The sequence below is a fragment of the Coccinella septempunctata genome, chromosome 7 (genome assembly GCF_907165205.1).
Source record: "Coccinella septempunctata chromosome 7, icCocSept1.1, whole genome shotgun sequence".
NCBI lineage: Eukaryota > Metazoa > Arthropoda > Insecta > Coleoptera > Coccinellidae > Coccinella > Coccinella septempunctata.
The window spans coordinates 3447396-3471555 of NC_058195.1; the positions used below are offsets into that span (position 1 = coordinate 3447396).

Sequence of the window (24160 nt, forward strand, 5' to 3'; positions counted from 1 at the left end):
CTCTATGTCTATGGGTGTTTCATGCACCCGTAAAAGACTGTTCTGTGCTTAAAGCACAGAGATATTCTTCTATATCTCCATGCAGAGACAACTCACTCTGGCTCCATGCTTTTTCCTCGCTGTTCTATTAAAGAAGACTTGGTTCTATGGTGTGTATATTAGTGTTCTGTGGTGTGTGACTTGACAACCTCTGTTGGCTCTGTGATCAATAATTTTGCAGTAAAGAAGCAAAGATAAACAAATCAGACTTGTTAATTGTAATTCATTATTGATATATATGTTTATATATACAACTATACGAAATCTAATAATCTAATTGAACAAAAAAAGTAAAATTAACAGGCATACCTACATCTGTTTATAGGACATAACACGTTATAAGACCATATTCATGAGAGAAAAAAATCATGAAGAGATGTGGGTAATTTGGAAATATTTTGTTGAAAATCATTTAATTTTTCTCATTCAATGAAAATTATAGGGAGTCCGGAGAGGTTAGAATCTTATAAAAGAAATGCCAAGGAAAAAGACCTCAGGGCTAAGAGATCCCAAATTCGTAACAACAGAGGTAAGTCCTCGTCAATTACTTGAAAAAATACACAGTTTTTTTGATATTAGCACATCAATCATATATTCATGGTAAAATGAATCTCTATTTTCTAAAGTAACGTAATATTACCGGAGAATTTTTCATTTGTAATGATTTATTTTCTTCTCTTCAGGAACTACAAGAGAAAGCATATTTGCACAATGGTGTTTTTGGTCTTATCTTCAAAAAATTGAAGGGCTATGCATTGCATTGTGAATTATGCAATACACGAATTTCTTCTACTGCTGTTTCATATAAGCAGCATATTCGAGGTAAAAAACACATAAGAGAATTGAGCCGTGCAAAAAGGAATCAAGAAGAGGTACTCCAAGAACCTAATATATCACCTGAAAGTATTCCACAACTATCATATAATACCTCAATTCAGGTAAAAATCATTTTTAACAAATATAATTAGGTATTTTATTAGGGGTGACATGTTTATACATACAGATCAAGTGTTTGGCTTCTGCATATATTTTCAGTAAGCTCCTCTCCTAAGAACATCACTTATGTAGGTATTAGATTGAAATTGAAAGTTTTTCTCTTATTCAAATAAATCCAGGAATCTCTGGATACTGTCGAAGACAGCCTTATAGGACTGGAATATTTATTGGAAGTTGTGGCATTCGATGATATCAAGAAGCCACAATATTTTTGTGCTCTGTGTATAGACTATTTGAAACCAAAGAATCTTTCACCTGCTACAGCTGTTGTACTACATTTGAAGGAGTATCGTCATAAAATCAATGTGAGTACATTAAATCTTTTATCTCTATTGTATATTATTATACTTTTTGAATCCAATTGAATTCGATTGCAAACATATTATACTCTAATATTCCACCCCTTTTCAGTATTTAAGAGTGCATTTTCCCATTACCTTCGAACATTTAGATCCACTTTTAACTAATACACAAAAAGTAAAAAGCCCCCATAGTAAAAATACTGTGGATAGAATCGTTGAAGCTATCGAAAAAACATTTGGACGTTTGAAACCTGCAAGGGTAGATCCTGTGAAATTCCAAGCTCATAGAAATATTTATCTTGGTGTCATAAGAAAAGAAAAACATTTCGAAGAAACACCTGGTCATACGTTTGAGCATTTAATAAGAAGGTATAATATCTTCGCTAATTCTAAAGGTGAGTGATCTAATACTTATGAATTGTGGAATTTCCGTTCCCCTGCGATAGAAATTCAGTTCTCAGAATTTTTGGGTTTGCAACTTAGACCAAAGTCTTTTATTGAATTATCATTCTGTATGGGAAATGAAGAACAAAAATACATTGCAGGTATGCTTAAAACAGATAATATGTTAACAGCAGATAAGCCACTACCAATTGAGAGACAAGGTTTCAATTTGGATAATCGTGTCAATCTGATTAAAATCGGTAATTTGAATACAAGAATCAGGGAAAATCGGTGAGTGTTCACAAATCATCTCTCATCGAACATATTAACGAAATCATGTTTAAACTCGTTTTAGAATTGACCATTCGTCCAACCTCGTTATGCCTCAAAGATTCAACCAAGAGATCAATGAGATGCCTGGCAACGTTCATAATCATTTGGACGAAGAGCTCATGAAATACAAGGAAAATCCTGAAGATCACCCAAAATACAACAATGAATGGAAAAATTTCTGGAAAGAGAAGTATGTATCTTAGTCACTTTTTGCTTGATTTTTTTCATGGGTATTGCCTTTAAAACAGGTATATGGAGCTCAAGGCTCAAGGTAAAGATCCCTCAACATACGATTTCAAACCTGAGTGGAAGGAGTATTGGAATAAACGGATCGTGGAACTCCATATCGAATCCAGGAAAAAGGCCCTGGAGATGAAATTCAATGATGATTCCAAACCTTTCAAAGTTGCAGAGGTAAAATTATTATGACTGAAGAACAAATAACATGCGAAAACGTTTTTTATTCTCTACTTTTAGGTTGCAACGTTTCACGATTCTCTCCGTACTGCCCGTGCAGAACCACCTTCTAGTCTTAAAAAGTCCCCCGGTAGAGGTGATTCCCGCTCTCTACAGAAAGATTCTCCCAGCAGCCGTAGAGATTCTCACTCTCAGGGTGGTAATTCGACGTTCCGCGGTAGAGACTCTCCATCTCGTCGTAGAGAGTCCCCGGCTCGTCGTAGAGAGTCCCCAACTCGTCGAAGAGAGTCCCCAACTCGTCCCAGAGTGTCCCCGACTCGTCGTAGAGAGTCCCCGACTCGTCGTAGAGAATCCCCAACTCGTAGAGAATCCCCAACTCGTCGTAGAGAGTCTCCACCTCGTCGTAGAGAGTCCCCGACTCGTCGTAGAGAGTCCCCACCTCGTCGAAGAGAGTCCCCGGCTCGGCGTAGAGAATCTCCGACTCGTCGTAGAGAGTCACCACCTCGTCGAAGAGAGTCCCCGGCTCGTCGTAGAGAATCTCCAATTCGTCGTAGAGAGTCACCACCTCGTCGAAAAGAGTCCCCGGCTCGTCGTAGAGAATCTCCGATTCGTCGTAGAGAGTCCCCGGCTCGTCGTAGAGAATCCCCGGCTCGTCGTAGAGAATCCCCGACTCGTCGTAGAGAATCCCCGACTCGTCGTAGAGAATCCCCGACTCGTCGTAGAGAATCCCCGACTCGTCGTAGAGAATCCCCGGCTCGTCGTAGAGAATCCCCGGTTCGTCGTAGACTGTCCCTGACTCGTCGTGTAGACTCCCCGTCTCGCAATAGAGACTCCCCATCTCGCCGTACAGATCCCCCAACTCGTCTTAGAGAGTCCCCATCTCTCCGCAAAGAATCTTCATCTCGCCATATAGACTCCCCAGCTATCCGTAAGGATTCCCCCAAAGGCCCCGTTGCTCGGAGAAGAGAATCCCCCCCTTCTCGTAGTAAAGGATCCCCACCTCGAAAAAGAGATTCTCCCAACCCCGTTCCACGTTCGAATAACAATTCCTGTCCTCCAGTGAAGAACCGTGCAAGAGATCGATCACCAATTCAGACTGAATCGAAGAGACAACGGAAGATGCCTGATCAAAATGGCAGCTCGCTGGACAGATCGAAGGACCAGAATAAAGAAAGGTTATAATGATCGAATTGATTATCATTTTATTATATCCTTCCACTTTTTTTTCATTTTAGGCAGAATCGTAGAGATCCTCAGTCGTCTGATGATAGCGTTATTTCTGTGTTGAGGCTCCTAACGGCTGTTGAAGACAATCTTGGTTCTTTAGGTCCCAAGGTCGTTGATCTACTTTCCGAAGCTTTATCGATGGAATGTAATAAAGTTAATAGCTCGGAGGATCTTCTTACCGACAAGAATATTATACTCCTCATAACTGTCAAGGAGAAGCTTAAAGGTGACCATTGAGAAGAAATTTGTTGAACAAATTTTATTCGTGAGATTTTGAACTATTTCCAAAAATCAACCTGCGACAGCCATCTTTAGTTTTCCCGTTTTCTTCCTTTTTAGGTCAGCTGCAGGCTGGTATCGTGGGCCGTTTACAAGTGGAAGTTTTCAAAAATATCATCAGGAATGTCGAAAAATTGGTGGAAAGAGCGAACCGAAGGAAGAAACAGAAGAGGGAAGAACCGTCGAACGATCTTATAATGATACCTGGCTTTGGTACAGTGGACAGACATAAAATTACTCGAGAAATCGTAAACGCCCTACTAGATCGAGGAAGAAGGGATATTACGGAAAAAGAGCTGGTACAATTCATCAAAGACTGGGTTAGTGACAAATTTTTTTTTCTGAAATATTCGTTCTCTCCAGCCGAGTAATATAAACGACATGTTCTACTTGATTTTTTCCAAGAAATTCCTCTCAAATTCATGGATTTGTAGGTTAGGAAGGGACCTAGAACAGATTCGACGTCCTATGACACAGATAGCAAAAGAATTTTGGGGAACAACCGACTAAGGGATGAGACTGAATCTTTGGTTTTGTCCGTGTTGAACTCTTTTAACAAGAGCACCACGGAAGGCTCCAAATTTCACTCTGACGGAATCATGACCAATGATTTCAGTCGAGGTAAGTAGTCTTTTCTGTCAAGTAAAACTACTTTATTTTAAATTAAATCATAATTTTCAGGGAGTGATACGCTTGAAAAAGCCCCAAACATAACCAGGCAGAATATGATGTTACACCAACCGATGTCCACCCAAAATTATCCTTCCCAGACTGGAAACTCATCGTTTTCTTCTGTACCTTTCACCAGAAACTCCTACGATGTTACCGGCTACAGAAACCTCGACGGAAAGGCCATTACGAGTGAAAATACCAATAGAGTCGATTTATCTACCATTCGTTCCTCAGAAGGATGTTCTTTGAGCGGTAAGTTTCATCAGTCCCCTAATTCTCTACGTGAACACGTAATATTTCGTTTTCAGGTTCTTCCACTGTGAACTATTTAACACCGTACTTTCAAATGAAACTCTTAAATTCTGGCACATCTGGGTCATTGCAATCAAATATGGTGGGATCTAGCTTGAGAGGAGACGCTTACAAAACCATACCTTCTCTCCTTTCCTCCAATCTAATTCCGTTGAGAGGTGAAACTTTCAATTCCAGGGTCGATTTTAGAAGTGGCCCTGTGAGGTACGGAGTTGGTTATAGAAGTGAGTTGAATTCGTCTCAACCTAAGACCAATCCCAGAGGAACCTATGATAATTCTAGACGGGATAATAAAGGTGCAAGATACAACAAAACAAAATAGAATCGATGATTATCGTTGAAGAAATTTTTGGTTTGAATTATTGATACCGTCTCATCAGAAATGATGATGCTTCGTTATTTTAAAGCATTGTAACTTTGAAGGAAAAATGAATGTTGATAAAAGTTAATTAAAAGTATTCTTTGTAATTGTTTATTTGAAATTTCATGGGTGAATAGAATGTGTATCAAACAATTTTCATTGTATATTGAATCATATGAATCAATCACGTTGATTTGAAAGTTTTACTTTAATTTGATTTATGTCTTGCACTATTATTAATCGACAAATTATATTTTAAAATAAATATTATTTTCAGTGAGAAACCTGGATGTTTTTCAATTCTTCAACCTAACCTGAACACTTAAGTTGTTGTCTATGTTTGTTGGTATCCATTGGTTACCGTAGGGCAGGCAAGGCGTTTCTTGTCATAGAGTGACGTAGGGATGTCGGAATTTTTTGCGATAGTTTGAGTTTCATATCGATGTATCGATAGTTTTTCATCAACCCTAGCATTGACCATAGACTAATATTATAATCTATGGCGTTGACGTACATTTTAACCTCAAAAAAATCAAAATAAATAAATTGTTAGAAAAAGGGAATCCCCTCTACGACCGTTATCAGAAAATTGGGAAAGTACAACTTGATATTATGACTATAGAAGTTAGACCATTGTCGTAATAAATGCATTTAACAGTGTGTTATTCAATTGCGTTACAAACAATATGCGTGGAAGTATTGGGTTATCTTTTATTTTCTTAACAGCTGTTATTTCAATAACTGCACAAAACTTTGACGATTTGAAGGTAATAACGCATAAATAATTTTCTCTTACCCTTCCTATATAAAATAAGAGGTACTCGAACTTATTGTAGGCAGGACATAATGCGAAAGAACTGAGTAAGAGTGAAATTCAATATCTAGCTAATTTACAAGATCTAATCCAATTTGATGAGGATTTGAGAAATATACTTGTTCCAAGGGTTGTGGGAACTAAAGGACACAAAGATGTGCAAAATTATATTATAACCACTTTGAAAAATCTCGATTATAACATAGAAATCGATGAATTTGTTGATAAAACTCCATTTGGTAATGCAACTTTTAAAAATATAATTGCCACTCTTGATCCTACTGCAGAACGATACCTTGTGGTAGCAGCACACTATGACAGTAAATACTTCGAAGATGGAGAGTTTTTAGGTATATCAAAAACATTTTCAACCCTAAAACTCTTGTATGATTCAGAATGTTTCAAGTAGGAGCTACAGATTCAGCTGTACCATGTGCAATGATGCTTCAAATGGCTAGAATTTTCAAAAGCTTAGATTTTCCTACCAAAAATGATGTTTCACTCAAATTGATATTTTTCGACGGAGAAGAAGCTTTTGTGCAATGGGGTCCCAAGGACTCGATATATGGTGCTAGGCATTTAGCTGCAAAATTCGAAAAATCCAAATCCAGGTCGAAATTGACTGGGGAGAGAGTTTCAGATTTGCAAAGGATTGACTGTTTGATGCTGCTTGACCTTTTGGGTCATGCAAATCCAACTATTTACAACTATTTTCCAGATACTAGGTCATGGTAATATAAACATGTGTGTCTTGAAATAAATTCTTAAAATTTTTGAAATATCCAGGTTCAATCTTTTGAGTGGTATAGAAAGGAAACTTTACCGTTTGAGGCTGTTGAAGAGGAGAAATTCAAAACCGTTCTTCATTAACAACTCGAGAAGTGCGTTTATAGAGGATGATCATATTCCATTTTTAAGGAGAGGTGAAATTGAAACTGATTGATAGTTGGATTATGAAATTTACACGTCCTATTTCAGGTGTACCAATAATGCATTTAATACCTATACCATTTCCTGATGCTTGGCATACTCTTCGTGATAATGAAGATATTTTAGATCCAGATTCAATCCATGATTTGAATCTGACAATCCAACTCTTCGTGGCTCAGTACCTACACATGTAGGTATCCTGTTGAATTACCATCTAAGTTTCAACATTAAAATCACTAACATAACACAATAATGAACAAATTATCATAGGTTACAAAAAAGCAGAACTCTGATATGTTGTAGGCTAATTATGAGAATTCAGATTAGAGTTATCTAGCTGATCATTTATTCTACCTCATTGTTTTTTCATCATTGAATAACGTTTTCAACATTTTTTTTTTGAATTTGTTGATTGATGATGTCAATTATTGTAAAAAGATCAAACAATTAACAATAAGATATTTTTTATAAAAGTGATATGAATTTAATTTCCTTTGAAGAACTAACGTGGGATCAAATTCTCTAACTTATTTTCTCAAATTCATTCATGTTTGTTTTGTTAGTTCAATATCACCCGAGAAATTAATGGTCAGTGAATCAAGTAAATATAGGCCATTGAACAGCGGCGCCATCTGTTACAGCTATAGGAAAATGATTTTTGGATTCACAGTATTCCTTATGGTCATGTGAGTATTTCAAAAAGGCCTTGATAGACATTTAAAATTCCCGAATACTAGTGACAGCCAATAATTATTTGATTTCTGCTTTGTTTTAAAACTAACACTTACATTTTCTCACGTTTTTAGTTCTTTAGTTCCTGAAATACACATGGAACTCTAACATGGGGCATTGGTAAACTGGTTAATACCTATGTGGAGAAAAAATGTTTCTAGGTATCTGAGTTTGATAATTCAAATTTTATTTTATTTATTTTAATATTTTTGATAAATCGCTCTCATTGTACTTGAAAACTATCATGAAAATAAATCTGATATTATATGTCCAGTTGAAACACAGTTTTTTCTTTGGGGTCTTAATTGTTGGGGGGGCCATCTGGAAATCTTCGTGATATTTGAATATTGTGTTCCAATTATTTTCTTCTAATAATCTTTTGGTAATATTCAAATAATTGCTTTTATTATACTAGCACCTTGACTTGGTTTGCAAATGAAAAATTTTGGATTTAGGTGATAATTCGTTTTGATCATTTCTATGACCTTATCCACAGCAAAAGCTTTCACCTGCAAAATAGGAATGTTCAAATTTCAAATCAAAATCATCTACCATGTATATAAGCTCAAAGTGGTTTGAAAAAAATTTTTTTTTTGTGATATTAGCCATAGACTGAGAGAATGGAACCTAAAAATATGGGTTGCGTTCACATACCGAGAGTAGAGTATGCTCTGAGCAGAGGGCAGAAAGAGTAATCAGAGCTCACCATAGACAACCGCACTCAGAGCAGAGGCAGAGTTAATTTGTGAACGTAACTCACGTCCACAGAACAGACAAGAGCATAGATAAAATATGATTTGTCTATGGACAAGAGACAGAGCAGAGAGCAGAAAGAGTAATTAGAGCTCACCATAGACAACCGTACTCAGAGCAGAGACAACTCTGTCTCTGCTCAGAGTTAATTTGTGAACGCAACTCACGTCCACAGAAGAGACAAGAGCATAGATAAAATATGATTTGTCTATGGACAAGAGACATGTGTTGCCGCTCTTTCTACAGAGTAGACAGATCATTATTGGACTGCAATAGAGTTCAATACAGAACGCATATTAGTGTTCTGTGGTAGACACCATAGACATTTTCAAGCGCAATCCATTCTCTGTCTGCTTCAGTTCTTTGGTTTTCAAATAAAAATTGCACCGCTGGCGCCATCTTTAAAGGTTTGGATTTAAGCACCAGGGGCGTAATTTTTCTTCATCCCCTTCTAGAGTGCATTTGTTTGAGCGTATTTAGTACTTCCTCTAAGTCTAATGATTACCATTGTCACCGTACACCCTCCAAATCCTCCTCCCGTCATTCTAGCGCCCATAACTCCCTCTACCTTCATGGCCAACTCCACTAACTGATTCAGTTCGGGACAAGAGACGTCATAATCATCCCTAAGCGAATTGTGACTCTCCACCATCAATTTCCCGACCTCTTCGTATCTTCTCTCAGCGAACAACTTGGCAGCTTGCTCGGTACGTATTATTTCGGACACGCCATGTCTTGCTCTTTTGATATGTTCTTCAGAGGCGCCTAAGGCCGATAATTCTGAAATGAAGCTTTAATAGTAGAAATGAAAACCCACTCCAAATACTGTGATTGAGATTGACGATTAATTTTAAATAATTCCCGCTTTTGCATGCTGCCGAAATTTCCTATATATTCGTGTTCTGTGTTCGCCTGTCCCATAAAACATAGAAAAAATTACTTTTGACGTCCTCGATGGTGCATTCTCGTAAACTTCTTTTTCCTAATAATGTGGCGGCTTCTTGGCATTGCCTTCTTCTGGTTGGGTATTCGCTTCCAGAGAGAGAATGCTTCACGTTCGAATTTGTAATTAAAATAACAATGTTAGGGTCGTCGAACGGGACTGAAAAATAGGTCATATCCCTGAAAAAATTTGTTGATTCAATATATTCTATGTCTGTTAGAATTTTCTCACCTGCAGTCTATCAGGAGGGCATTTGAATCCTCAGCTAGCAACGAAATAAATTGATCCATGATACCGCAAGGCATTCCAGCGAAGTCGTGTTCAGCTTTCTGGCAAGCCAGAGCCTTTTCTACCTTACTGGAAAAATTCAGATTTAAATATGTTCCAAAAATCCGTCCTTGAAACATACGAAACTTTGATTTTTTCCCCTGAAATTGCATCTAAGAACAGGTAAGTTGCAACTTCAAGAGATGCACTGCTAGAAAGTCCGCCACCGATTGGGACACTGTTCACAATGGCCACTTGGAAGGCGGGAAAGGAGCCTCCCTTGTAGTTGGCTAAGACGCCTTAAAGGATGTAGGTACAATATGTGAGCGGAATTGAGAATTAATAAATTTGTGTTACCTTTCACGTAATTTGCCCATTTCGGTTCACTGACCTGTAGGGCTTCTTTTGAAATGTTGAAATTGTAAGGGTGAGTTCCACTATCCGCTTCACTGGCCATAGAAACCATAGATGCTTCGAAACCACAAATGGGTTTTCCAACGAGAACTGTTCTAAGTGGAAGCGCCTAAAATAGATTATGTGTTGACTTTTTTTATGTAAATATGTATATGCCGCACCAAGTTGAAACTGAAATGGATTTAAAAATAAACTCACCATTGGCAATACAAAGCCATCATTATAGTCTATATGTTCACCTATTAGGTTCACCCTGCCAGGCGCCTGTACTATAACGCTAGGTTCAACCTTATAAGTTTTCCTGAATAATTCAGTCGCAGATTGGATCATCTCCTCTAAACTAGGGATATTTTCAACCATTTTCAGTTCTGTTTGAAATTCAAGTCGAAGTATTCTTATAGCTGTTTCTGATGGGACGAGCTCTAAAATATGCGTTCTAAAATGATAATCCGTGAACTGATAACAGCTTGGAGTAGTAAGTCAACAACAATAAATTGAAGAAAATAAACGATATACATTTTGGAATTTGAAGAATTAGTTGGTTGCCCTCAGATAAATTGTTCTGTAACTGATGATCATTGTAGATGGAATACTGTGTCAAATATATGCATTTTCAACGAACTATCTTGCTCTTTCTATAATTAGACAGGATGACGATTTAAGATTTGAGTATCTCCGTTTCATTTGAATCCAGATCAATTAATTAATCAATTATTTACATTTGTTGATTGCGGTTTGAGGCTCCATTTCTGTGGTCCAATAATTTCCGTTACAGAATATAGCGACCATGATGTCCAACGTCAATTTGAATTTTTTACGATTTTCAATTAAACGTTGATAAGAATTTCGTGGGGTTTTCGCGAACCAATCAGCAACCGATAGTGCTGCAATAATCCGGTACAGATGTTACAAAATCCAAGAATTCCCCGACCTTGATTTGACATTTTGGATATTCGTATAGGAAGAGGGCATTTCTGTCGATAAGGATTTTGGAAAATGTCAGTAAATGATCCGGCAATCAAAGATTTGAAAGGTAATTGCATTTTCTAATCTTCCGGAGCAATTTGAAGAACGCAGAGAGGAATATTTCATATGGCTTTTTAGTGTGAACCATAGAGAAAGTAAAAAAAGAAAATAAACGGGATTATTTAGAAAAATGAAACTCACCTTACCAGTCAATGTTATAAGCTGTTGATTTAATAACGTTCATTGCAATTGGGGATGTTTGTTCTTCAATTTTAACAATTATTGTTGTTGTACCTATATATCTATAAGTGTGAATGATCTTACACTGAACATTTAAATCCGGCTAGTTATGCCTTCAGCCTTTTAATTGAAAGTTTTGCATTTTGACAAAAACAATGAAATATGGATCAGTCAAACTCGTACAATAATTTATTATTGAATGAAGTTTATCATCGATTTGAGTCATTGTTGTCTTTTAGTACTGCGAGTACCTATTTTTACCGCCATTTTTATCTTATGAGAGGAAGTTGGATATCATCAGCAAGACTCTCTTGTCCTGCTACAACGCGTATCTTATCTTGAAAAAGGTAAGGTGCATTATCAAATCGTTAAACCTGTAAGAAACTATCAAATTTTTATTACTTTTCCATGCCGTTGAAATATATGGGTGGTTACATGTGAAATGATTTACAACATCGGTTTGGATAAAATGAGGAGTGTAGATTTCATATTGTTACATAGGGTATCTCCTCTGCCAGATGAGAGCCAAGATCTAAACAAACTACAGACGAAATGTTGCGTTGTAATCGCATCACTTGAAAACGGCTGAACTGATTTCATTAATTTTTCATTTAAAACCTTCCTCATACTGTGCAGAAGGTTTCTGTTCAAGAAAAATTCTCAAAAGTTACCTGGGAATTTAGGAACATCGAGAAATCTAAACGAAATTCAAGTGTATGTTGGGTTGTCTACCTTCCAAGGACAACTCGGTGAATCCGCCAATTTTTGAAATCTTTCAGGATGCGCCCAAAGATTCCTCGAAGAACCTTCCGGCAAAATCGACGACGAGAACCGTTTCCTGCCTTCCTTCTGTCAGAAAATCGAAACGATCTTCTATACGGGACTCAGGAACACCAAGAAGTACTTCGCGAGAGAAGAAGAGCCTTACGAGTGGATGGAAGAGGTGGCTCGAGACAAGTGTTGGAAATTTCCGTTTCAATACTTGAACTCCCTCTACGAAGTGCAGAAAAATCAGTGTTTGAAGAGTAGACTGGGGAAGTTCAGGCTGCTCCTGAGGTATTGCTTGGTGAATAGGTGTCTGCATGCGCCGGTGGAGTATTTGGTGAGTATTATAATAGTCTAGCCTTTATTCTTTGTATAATTCGAAGCTTCATTTGCCATTATTCAAATAAACAGCGTCTGCAGACAGTTTCACCGACAAGATACTTAAATTTAGGAGCTTCGCACTTAAACCAAAGACTTATTAATATAATTTATCTCACAAGAATGATTGAAATAGGCCAGAGAGACCATCGTCATTAAAACAAAGAAAAATTCGATAGGTTTGTTCGTAGAGTGGTCTGCAACGGTACAGAGCAGGCGCAATTCCATTTTAGGGTAGCGAAAATCCATTTGCGCTTGCTCTGTACGGTTCACAACCGTTGTGAACCACCCTACGAAAAAGCCTAATAAAATCATGTTCTTTCAGTTGAAAAATGGAAAATCCGAGCAATTTTATCGTGAAAACTGCATATTAGGCGACGAGATCTTAAGCGAGATCTTGCTGTCCGTTTTGTTGCAATGCGGAACCATAAAATTCGACCTGGATCTGTCTAACGTATACTTTCTGGAGTCCACTTGGCTGCTTCCAGATGTCGTTCGTGTGGAGGTAGTACCCAGTTGTTCTCTGGGACTATCGGTGACGTAAGTTTAGTCGAGAGGAGTCGTCTGAGAATTTTACCGTCTCGTTGTAGTTTTTCCGAGGAAAAAGCCGTCATTGTCAATATGGACCCGTACGGACCAGCAGCTGAAAGTGTGAGTATAAGGATTATCAACTTTTCCCCCTCTTCAACGTTCAGTTGTCACGTTTTTCGTTGTTATTAGTTCAGGAGAAATGGTAGGGAAACTGTAGGAGGGGAGGGGAAATATTTGTTCTCTTTATTTCGCGCCTGGTTTCGTTCATACATCTTTATCTCGCTCATTGATTTGCTACCTCTAGACAATTCTATCCGAACCTGTATAATTATTATCTTTTAAGTTCATTTAATATATTTTCCTATTAGGTTAAAATAATGGCACTGATATTGAAGACGTCTAGACCTACCTCTGTACTTCTTCTGACGAAAATAATGTATTTTTCATGAAATATCTTTGAAACGTCACTTTTTGAAATAACCATTTCAACCATTTCCGAAAAAAAATATTTTAAGCACTTAAAAATGGAAAATAAAAATGGGTATTTAAAATTTAAAGCAGTTCATTTCAATTGTACAAGTTGGCAACATCGACTGGAATGTGCCTTGATAATAAAGGACAACAAATACACTATCTTGACGAGATAGACAAAGAAGTCTGTGACGAACGAGGAAGGTCGTAAAATTTTTTGGCCGGTTGCAGTTTAGGCTCGCCAGTAAGTACGCGCCTGTAAATGAACAGCTGTTATTTTATAAACAAGCTGATAGGGCATTGTTCCTTTTATTTTCTAGTAGGCGATGTTGCCAAATCGTGAACTTGAAACCAAGCGATTTAAATTTTAAAACCCCATATTTGAAGAATGATTTTGAATAGTTTCCGCGGTGTATTTGAAAAAATCATAAATGAAACTCATAATTATTCAGTTTAAACTTGCATATGCAGTGATAACCCAAATCGAGGAGAATTCCCCATTGTTGATGAATCTTTTGTAGGGACAAGTGGAAATCGGGGATATCCTAGAAAGCATCAATGATGTCCACATCGATTCTTCCAGTCGAGGAAAACTTAGCTGTCTACTGAAGAGACAGAAATCCATTCCGATTTCCCTGACTATAGTCAAAGCCTTGAAGACGTCGAACAATAACACCCTGTTTATACCGTTGCGCAAATATCTGCTGGACGTGAATCTGGACATCCTGCAGATCCAGAACAGGAAGAAGGAGGTACCGGACGAGGAAAAATCAAGCAACATATCAAGGTGCCAGAATTTCATCATTAAGTTATAGATAATCTGTAAAATTTCCCGTTGTTTCGGTTACAAAGGAATAGTTTTTGTGAACTATTGATCAGTTTGATTTCCAGGGACGGATTTCGGTGCGTTTTCGTAGGTTCGGTGAGAATAGGTACTGAGGGAGATTCCAGACAGGTCGAGAAGACCATAAGGGACATAATGAAGTACAGATATCACACAGGTGATAAACCCTGGAATAGGTTCAATAAGCACATCTTTTTGCAAATAGGTGAAATGGCGGTGAAAGTTTTGGAACAGGATACTGGAAAGGTGTAGGGAAATCTAGCAAAACCTCGACGCATGAACTGATTCGCCATTCTTTCAGGTACTTTTCGATCACGCTTATATGGATATTTCGTCATGTGGTTCTTCTTCGATCTATTACAACTATTTCGGATACGTCAAAGGGTGAGTATATCATTCATTTTGTTTTTTTGCAGTAGACATGGAGATATACGACCAGTGGTTAGTGAATCTCGACGAGCGTAGTCTACACAAGGCCACCCCAAGGTTGATAATAGGTTACATGTAAAAAGAGAACGGACATATACGATATTTTGAATAATTGTTTTCTTCAGGGTTCTATCACTCTTACTAGGTTGTTTATTATGGCGCACCTGTCAGAGTTCTCACCCTTCCGGAAGTAGTTTGACTGGCGGAGCGAATGCCCCTTGGAAGACAATATCGGAGAATCCCACCGCTGTCTCATATGTAGTTATGAGATGATCCTAACCACATATGAGACAGAGGTGGGACCATTAAATGTATCGATATAAAGAAATACAAACTGGTATCGGTCAAATAAAAGTAGAGTTCAACAAATGGAAATAGCAAACAGCCCTTTAGAAGATAATATCGGAGAATCCCACCGCTGTCTCATATGTGGTTATGAATTGTTCATAACCACATATAAGACAGCGGTGGGATTCAACAAATGGAAATAGCAAACAGCTCCTTGGAATATCGGAGAATCCCACTGCTGTCTCATATGTGGTTATGATTATCTCATATGTCTCATAACCACATATGAGACAGCAGTGGGATTCTCCGATATTCCAAGGGGCTGTTTGCTATTTCCATTTGTTGAATCCCACCGCTGTCTTATATGTGGTTATGATCATCTCATATGTGGTTATGATCATCTCATAACCACATATGAGACAGCGGTGGGATTTTCCGATATTATCTTCTAAAGGGCTGTTGGCTATTTCCATTTGTTGAACTCTACTTTTATTTGACTGATACCAGTTTGTATTTCTTTCTCATATGTGGTTATGAGATGATCATTACCACATATGAGATGATCATATTCACATATGAGACAGCGGTGGGATTCAACAAATGGAAATTGCAAACAGCCCCTTGGAATATCGGAGAATCCCACTGCTGTCTCATATGTGGTTATGAGACATATGAGATAATATGAGATAATCATAACCACATATGAGATGATCATTACTACATATGAGACAGCGGTGGGATTCTCCGATATTGTCTTAAAAGGGGCAGTTTGTATTTCTTTCTATCGATATATTGAATGGTTGTTCATTTAGTGACCATTGTGTTTCTTGTTTCGAGATCCTGTATAAATTTGGATATATATGGATGATTAATCGTACAGTTCAAATTTTGCTTATTAGTTTTTTTTTACAGAAACGATCGAGAGGAGCCTGGTCAATTTACATGCTATGTCTTTTATACTAAAAGAAAAGACGATTTAACTATGATGCTGAGTAGTATTGGTGAGCGAGTTCTTGTGTATTTTTTTTGACTACATTACGTCTTATATAATGCACAGAACAAATACGTGTTGATTTACCTTATGATGTAATGATTTCCAGGACAGGGATTCAAAAGGACGACATATGCAGTGTGACGAGGACAAAAATACTGAGGGCTTTGGGTAAAAAATATCGTAATAACAATTTAATACTTCACAGATATAAGGTTATAATCACAGGTTATTATACATTATATAATATAAAATCAATCTTTTAATGTATCTATAATATTTCTCAAAGATTATTAAAATAATGGTAACATCAATGTTTCTGAGGGTTATTTCTCATTTATATACAATTTATATACAAAACGAAATAAACAATAAAGAAAATGCAAAAAAATTGCAACATAATTATGAAAAATAAAAGTTTCAAATTTGTACGTTTTTTTTCTCATTCCAAAACCTTCCGCCACTTCAACTTCAATTTTGATCTTGAAATGTACGCATAGTTCCGACATCTGCTACTTAACGAGCGGCGCTTTCGAGTTGTTAGTGGAAGCCGTTGGTGCGGAAGAAGAAGAACTGTTGTCGCAGCTCTTCTTCTTACCGGATGTCGTGGTCGAGTTTGTTTTCTTCGTCTCGCACCTTTCTATGAACTGCTCGGCGATCTCCTTATCCAGGCCGGTGTAGGTCTTGGCTACGTCTCTTTCCGTCAAAGTTTGTTCGGGGGTTTTCGATTGGGACCTGGATCTCGATCTTGAGAGGCGTGGGGTTTTCTCTCTGGGGCGACGGGGGTAGGTTTTGAATTTCGGCATGTGTTTGTTGTATATCTGTGGAAGTGGCAGGTTGAAGATGCATAGAGTTATATGACAAAGATATAGAATTTTCATGAACCTGACTGATAATTATTATCTGTGAACATTCAAACGTTGCCAAGTTGACATATTATGACGACCAAATAGCTGTGGGGCAAATGTGACGTAGCCTGAATCTTCTATTTTTTTGGATTTCACTCAAAATAATCACAGAGCGTTATCAATCGTCACTTACATGATGGTGTTTCCTGTGTTGTGGTATGATTGGTGAAGGGATGGATCCAAGTGGCGCGGGTATCAACGGAAACCCTACCATTTGTGGTGGCATCACTGGTGGGGGGTATGTAAACACAGGAGTTATTGGCATACCTCCAGAAATCTGTAATGAAGAATTCCATTCATGATGCTCCTTTCCTAATTGATGAACCACGCAAAGACAACCCACTGTTATATGATGGAGCTTGCAACCTTGAATCATGCATGCTATGTGAAGCATATATGAGCCAACAAGCGGCGCGGCTTGATTTAAAAAAGCAATAATCACATATTAATTGACGGTGGTTATGCAGATTTCTGCATTTATGGTATGTTAACGGTATAAACCGTGGAAAAAGTTGACGTTCAATAGGAATTCCAAGTCACGTTTCTGGAACGTTTTTGCAATTCACGTGAGGTAGGGAGTTGAAAAGTGAAATGATAATTTAGCTCATGGAAAATGCAGGAGAATGCGAGATGCAGGATAGGTGCAGACAGTTGCTTTATCTGTTGACTAGGAATCGTCTTGCCTCTGCTTCTCCAGAGGGCATTTCCATTGGGTGTTTCCATTGTGTTGGTCGTTCCCGAGCCCATAAAAGGGTTCAGGTTCAGCAGATGTGAACCTTGATGCCCTCTACAAAGGTTAATCAGCTTTTTAATTTCCCTTAGTACTCTGGCACCCACAGAATTGTAACCCTAGTGCCTCTGGCCAGTTGCCAATGGTTTTAAGGCATTCTCATGTCCTGAAGTGTGAAATCAGGGCTCTATTGAGTACAATTATAGACAGCTTGTGTCTCTGCCTGTAAGATATAAGTTTCATGTTGCAAAGGCACTGATTCCAATCCATCAGTATGACTTTTTGTCCAATCAAATCATACGTGAGAGTGTTCAGCAGAACAATGTTCTATTACGATCCTGCACTGTCCACAATCCTTGCACTATTCAATAAAATACGATCTAGTTTCACTGGACAGTCATCGAAGAACTCATTCTTGTGCAGCGCATGTTTTTATCATGTTCGTTTCGCATACTGCTGAATAAATTCATCAATCGCCTTTTCCCTCATTCATATTCAACGTAAAATCAGGTTGGGCAATTCGAGGTGCAGTTTTGTTGTTCAGGTGGACAGCAATCCATTTTTCTCGAGATAACATCGATTTCACCGAAATTTCAGCGGAATGAGTTACATCAGGAAGACGTTGAGGCTCTGTTGGAACATGACAGTTATGACCTGATCAAATTTCTCATTTTTATCAAGGATATCGCTCGCTTTATGAGCTATACTTCATAATTGTTGTGAACCCATATGACCAGTAGTAACTGTTCATTATTTCACAAGAACACATCGACAGTTTTGCAATAACCTATCGGTCAAAAACGCATTCGAACACGTGAGCGAAGAATTTCAATATCAGCCAAGGCTGGGAAACAAGCAAGCTGACATTTATCTGCATAAATTAGCTTGGAAGCTGGTATTGTTGATGAACACCTTCGATTGAAGATGCCAGATGACTTTCGTTGTAGTAGGAGGAAATAGAAGAAGGAATTAACCTTGAAACTCAACATTTCTTCGTTTAAACCTTCTATAGAGTATGAGGAAGGTTTAAAAGAAGAAACGAATAAAATCGGTTCAGACGTTTGTACGTCAAGCCATGACAATACAAAACAGAGCTCCATTTTTATTTATAAAGATTATGAAGACCCCAAAATAACGGAGTTCAAAGTTTGGTAGCCAAAAATGTACCACGAAGGAGATACTTTCGTGATTTTCGGAAAAATTAAGGTAGTGTAATGAGCGTTAACCAAAAAATAACTTGGACCGAATAAAAGAATATTCCTGCTCTGATTTCACGTACACCAGGCACAGAAATAGAATTTATGCTGTGACTCATGACAATTAAAATGATCTCTTTTAAATAAGGATGCATCTTCACACCAGCCGTCAATCAAAATTGACCTATATCTTCAATTATCAATTATTAAACGGAAAAGTGTACCACGTTTAATTAAAATACAGTCATACCTCGGCGGTTTACTAGAATACTCGGCCATCGTTTCGTAGAAATAACTTACCTACCTCTACCATACAGATTCTCGAATCTTGAATGTGAAAGCCATTACATCTAACATTTAAAACTGTGGAGGAATCTTGGGTTGTTACCTTGACGCAGAGGTAGCCCGCGGCTTCGACAGACTTAGATAGCCTGAAGATGTTGAGAAAGCGAATTTTTTTTTCGCGCGGTAACTGAAGATATTGTTGTTGTTGACAATTGAGGATTTCCTTGACCGTACCGTGTATGCTATCATTTCTTTGGAATGCTGGTGAAACATTCTGAATGATGTTATATGTAAGGGGATGACAGGAAGGTTGAGGAGTGGCCCATGGATAGTTGGAGATTTACATACATTGTTATTCAGTTGTTTCTCAGAGGTACACCCATTGAGACAAAGAAAGACATACAGGAGCAGGCTGCTGTCATCGACAGATTCTTTTATAGTAGAGATAGATCAAACTCCCTTCAAATTCAAGGGGTTGTAGCTCCTCCATCTTTAATGTTTTAAATATACGATTTGTGGTGAAACGATTTATGTTCTTGAGTTCATGAATGTCTTTACTGAGCTATTAGATATTCTACGTACCTTTGTTCCTCTCCCTAGGGTTGAGGAGGAAGTGACAACGTACAGTTGAGGAGGAGGAGTATGTTTTCCCAACCAAGAACTGACTAAAGCGTGGCTGTTGTTCACCGGAAGGCCAGTATACACGATGTTCTCCTTGTGGAAGCAAGGGCACAGGGCCTTGGCTCCTTTATAAGATGATAAAAGGGCACAAAGGAACTCCAAAGCTGATACTATGAGGAGAGCAACGTTCGCCAGAATCGCGTAATAGTTTTCAGGGATGATGATGGAGAATTTCGATTGGACAAGTGGATTTCCAATAGAAACCTGAAAAGTATGAGATACATATCATGATGAGTCTTTTACTCGTACAAATATTTTAACAGTAGACCCTTGAGGTCAAAAGAAACACTTCTTTCCTCTGCCATATTTGCCGCATCGGCTCGTTTTAAAAGATACAGGCTGTTGAAAAATCATGAGAAATGATATATTTAGTTCAATCTCACAAACGGTTTTATCGAATGAAATGAATTTCAGAATATAGTTTTTCATTTAATTGATGAATCTTTTTCGGACACAAGATATCACCCATGTCTTCCAGTTTTCTCATTATGACCATTACGTACCATAAAAATACCAAAAATTCGAAGAACTCAACTCTTGAAACTAACTTGGACGCTCTCTAATGCATATTCGAATCTTTAGTAAAATAAATAAAGTATTCCTCATATTTTCTCATATAATGCACCAGTTTTCGAGTTATTTGATGTTAAAAAATTAAAAAGTATCTTCTAAATTTGAAAAATTGGGTAGTTTGGCTGAATACAACTCTGTTTAAAAGATCCCCAGATGTGTCACAGATTCAGCTAGTTATTCTGAAGGCAATTTTGTTTTTCCAGGGGTGGCACAGCCCATTATGAAAACTTAAAATGGCTTTATCTTCTTATCATTCACATTCAGGTCACCAATTACTCATTTGAACAATTCGATGTTCATAAAGTAGTACCAGAAATACTGGGTTGCCAATTTGTCAATTTAAAGGAGAGCAATTTCATCTCATTACGCCTCTGTAATTATTGATCTGTTAACGTCGTATATCCAGTAATCGATTTCATGATTAACACAGATTTTCACTTCAATCGTGCTGGATAAAAAAACAGACCGTTGCAGAACCGCAATTATACTATTTTTGGTTATAAATACTTGCAATACATATTTCGAACTAATCGATAGTTCCATTCGTATTTTAAGGAAACATTTACGTTCACCGAGAGTTTCTAAACGTTCGAGATGATGGAGTGAAATACTGCGGAAGTCAGACAATCTTGTAAAAGAAATCCTTTTTTGCTTCCATTCAAAGCAAATCAAAAAATGCAACAAAAATAGGGGGTTGCCATTTAAAAAACAAGACCCACGTGTGTATTTAATTTTTGGACAACTTGTATACGTATCAAAAGTTTAAGAATATGCTCATTCTAGGGCCTTTCGTTTGAAAAAAATACCAATAGATAGAAACAAACTTATGAACCATGTTCACACATTTCTTGCAATGATCTTCCTTTTACGTCAATTACTGAATCAACGTAGGCCTGTGGAGATTGTTATGCTTTAAATAATTATTCCGCATCACGCTCATTGCAGGTCATGAAAAACCATCTACCTAATTACCAAGCACAACTTTTTCGCTTGTATTTAATGACATGATTTAAATCCTTCATTTATGCTTTCGTTTTTTTGCAAACATGAATGAAGATAATAAAATCATCAAGTCATATATTAACCCTCATTTCTATTGATAAATAAACAACAATTAAATAAGCCTCAAATGTGGGTATCGATTAATAGTAAGAGAAACTATACAGTGCGAGTCTTTATATAACTTACCCCAATCGATCTATCTGTTAATATCTGAAATTTTAGGATAATTAAAGCAGTAAATTGGCGATGACTGCTATAGTTTATTGCCTAAATTTGCAAGAGTAACCAATAAAATTGAAAGTGATGTACAATAACCGAGACTGCTAATTACGGTAATCTATATTCAATAAAACGATGTAAGTACACCTTACGGCTCTTATATGGTTCGAATTTTCGATGAAAGCTCATAGAAATTCGTCGATGACTTTCGATGTGCGAAGTTTTTGCATTTTCACTTTCCTACAAGGAATCAGTTGATGTTTGTAAAGGAGGGTAGAGAATTATTCTCAGTAAAAAGCACTGAGTAATAAGATCGATAGATTGATACTTTTACAGCGCATAGTAACTGTGGAAGTGTATTTCGATTTCGTTCAAACGACAAACACAGAACAATAATGACAATAAAATTCTCTTCAGAATAACAAACTTAATCTTTGACACTACACATCTGTAAATTGTCATTCTATGGATCTTTTAAACAGAGTTTCATTCAGACAAGTACCCAATTTTTTGAATTTCGCAGATATTGTATATTTTGAATGTAAAATTATTCGAAAACGGCGCATTATACGAGAAAAATTGAAGAATACTTACAAAATTTAGATTCGTCACATCGATGAAAAACTATATTCCGAGTAGATTTTCTTCTCGCAAAAAAAAAAACATTTATCTCATTATTTTCTGAAAGCACTTTTCGGTGTTTACTTCCAGAAAAGTATTATGATGGAGTCAATTTGAAATTCGAGAATGATAAACACCTGAGTTAAAAGGAAAAGTGATCAAAATCAAGTTTTGGTCGGCCTACATTTTTTACTCTTGCTTTCAAAGACGCCCGAGGCACAGCATGTTCGAAAATATACATCGTTGAACTTTCCAAACATCTTGGATTCTTGTAGATCGATGACCCGTACACTACATAGAAAATACTCAGGCAAAAACGACTAAGAAAGTCTTCCTCTTATGCAGATAGGTGAACTTATGTCTTATACCTATTTCTAATGAAAAATTTCATAAGCTTCCTTGCACTTTTTAGTTTTGAAATGAGCTCAATTCGAAATTCTTATGGAATTTTCAAATTTTCCTCAAAAATCTTGCGTTTCGTGACAATTTTCAAGGAATTCAAATACGCGGTTAATGTTAACTGGTTCCAAAGACATTGTGGTACACTAAAAAGTGTTTGAAGGGAGTTCATGACCAAAATAGTTAGCACTATGAAATTTAGCATATTATCAAACTTTTTTCATAATGAAATCCTTGCAGAAAACTTTCCCTGTCATCAATTTTCTTCAAATTTTAGTGTTAAATAGATGTTTAGTCCTCACCTCCATTTCTGGATTTTGTTCCTCCTCGTTTTCATTGTTGTTCAAATCTCTGGCCAAGCCTATACCTGCCAGCACCACAACAAGCTGCGACAGGGCCACGCTGATCAAACTCAACGCCAAAAACAACGTCTTGGACAGTTTCCTCCATTTATCCTCCACCGGACAACAACGTGTTGCCGTTGCCAAAATTCCAAATATTCCAGTCGATATTGCAATCAAACCCGTCCAGATCCCAGACGCAAACTGGGAAAAAATAAAAATGAAGCTTCAGACCATTCAGATAAAAAGAAGAATCTCACCATAGACATGGAAGCTTCATGAAGTATGGCGTAAACCCCGAAGCTCATCATGAAAATTCCGAAAAATATCTGGAAAACTCCCAACCAGAACACACTCCCGTCAAAAACCACACTTTTTTTCGCACATTTCACCTCTTTCAACGAAGATTTTGCCGAAACACTCAGATTGTCGTTTGGCGTTTTCACTATCAATTGGTCCACAGATATTTTGCTGAGACCGGCGTCGCTGTTTCTTTTCGATGTTTCAACCCCTTCGTTGTCTGTGGGGTCGTCCAGATCTGTGACCATCGGTGGGTTTTCCATGTTTTCATTGATTGTCGTCGATTCCTTGGCTTCCATTGTTGATTGAGGATTTTCTTGAGAGCGTAACTTGTTATGAGATGATGGGAATCCTATTATTCCACCATGTCGACACAATTTGGTTATCTGTGGACAAATGATGAGATTCTCATCAGTTATGTTTCATTAAGTAACGAAGTCAGACAATGTAAAGATTTGATTTCCTCTATGATTGAGATCGATGAGAGTATAAAATTAATTGATTGAGTTGCAATTCGAATTTTTTTTCAGTGGAATGAAGAATAAGCGAATTTTACCTCTTTTTCGAAATTGAACCACAAATCAAGAAATCCGTTTTTTGGCGCGCGTTTTTCGAATTGATAAAAGAAAAGAATTGAGCCCGTCGACTGTGCAAAAGCGACTGCGATCGAATTAAATAAAACTTACGAGATCTTTCTATAATCAACAGAGCCTGCCGGGGACTATCAGAGGTGGCTATGAATATTGGATGCCGATCTACCAACAGGTGAAAGCTTACAGGTGTATACGAGGTGAGCTGAAGAAGTGAAACTATACGAAGAAAAACCC

The 24160-nt window shown here is 37.4% G+C and overlaps 5 protein-coding genes across 8 annotated transcripts; 3 read left to right on the forward strand and 2 right to left on the reverse strand.

The window, feature by feature from the left end:
• The first annotated feature begins 193 nt into the window (after nt 1-193).
• LOC123317087 (uncharacterized protein CG7065-like) lies at nt 194-5606 on the forward strand. 2 transcript variants are annotated; one of them, XM_044903453.1, is made up of 14 exons: nt 194-421; nt 482-568; nt 723-977; nt 1155-1340; nt 1447-1732; nt 1883-2012; nt 2077-2244; nt 2303-2468; nt 2532-3646; nt 3707-3924; nt 4038-4297; nt 4412-4598; nt 4659-4901; nt 4958-5606. In XM_044903453.1, the coding sequence occupies exons 2-14, from the start codon at nt 515-517 to the stop codon at nt 5281-5283; spliced, it is 3594 nt and encodes a 1197-aa protein (XP_044759388.1). In that variant the 5' UTR covers nt 194-421; nt 482-514; the 3' UTR covers nt 5284-5606. The 2 variants fall into 2 exon arrangements, with proteins under 2 accessions (XP_044759388.1, XP_044759389.1); XM_044903454.1 differs by having other exon boundaries at nt 194-417.
• Nucleotides 5607-5832: 226 nt separating this feature from the next.
• Nucleotides 5833-8078, forward strand: LOC123316502 (glutaminyl-peptide cyclotransferase-like). Of its 2 annotated transcripts, XM_044902604.1 has the most exons (7): nt 5833-6089; nt 6159-6486; nt 6546-6867; nt 6923-7059; nt 7115-7256; nt 7630-7752; nt 7873-8078. In XM_044902604.1, the coding sequence occupies exons 1-7, from the start codon at nt 6009-6011 to the stop codon at nt 7904-7906; spliced, it is 1167 nt and encodes a 388-aa protein (XP_044758539.1). In that variant the 5' UTR covers nt 5833-6008; the 3' UTR covers nt 7907-8078. The 2 variants fall into 2 exon arrangements, with proteins under 2 accessions (XP_044758539.1, XP_044758540.1); XM_044902605.1 differs by lacking the exon at nt 7630-7752 and having other exon boundaries at nt 5835-6089.
• On the reverse strand, nt 7965-11494 carry LOC123316501 (galactokinase-like). Its single transcript, XM_044902603.1, has 8 exons — nt 11343-11494; nt 10374-10597; nt 10119-10284; nt 9904-10060; nt 9726-9851; nt 9492-9673; nt 9057-9331; nt 7965-8307 (listed from the first exon to the last, which is right to left on the reverse strand). Exons 2-8 carry the CDS (start codon nt 10533-10535, stop codon nt 8188-8190), a joined length of 1188 nt encoding a protein of 395 aa, XP_044758538.1. The 5' UTR covers nt 10536-10597; nt 11343-11494; the 3' UTR covers nt 7965-8187.
• LOC123316500 lies at nt 10923-16392 on the forward strand. The gene is made up of 9 exons (XM_044902601.1): nt 10923-11208; nt 12161-12483; nt 12850-13064; nt 13115-13175; nt 14048-14313; nt 14418-14616; nt 14672-14754; nt 16000-16088; nt 16188-16392. The coding sequence occupies exons 1-9, from the start codon at nt 11172-11174 to the stop codon at nt 16220-16222; spliced, it is 1308 nt and encodes a 435-aa protein (XP_044758536.1). The 5' UTR covers nt 10923-11171; the 3' UTR covers nt 16223-16392.
• LOC123316499 lies at nt 16245-24126 on the reverse strand. 2 transcript variants are annotated; one of them, XM_044902600.1, is made up of 6 exons: nt 24020-24126; nt 23294-23719; nt 22995-23237; nt 19780-20082; nt 17120-17263; nt 16245-16899 (listed from the first exon to the last, which is right to left on the reverse strand). In XM_044902600.1, the coding sequence occupies exons 2-6, from the start codon at nt 23630-23632 to the stop codon at nt 16591-16593; spliced, it is 1338 nt and encodes a 445-aa protein (XP_044758535.1). In that variant the 5' UTR covers nt 23633-23719; nt 24020-24126; the 3' UTR covers nt 16245-16590. The 2 variants fall into 2 exon arrangements, with proteins under 2 accessions (XP_044758535.1, XP_044758534.1); XM_044902599.1 differs by lacking the exon at nt 24020-24126 and adding an exon at nt 23890-24013.
• Nucleotides 24127-24160: the final 34 nt, after the last annotated feature.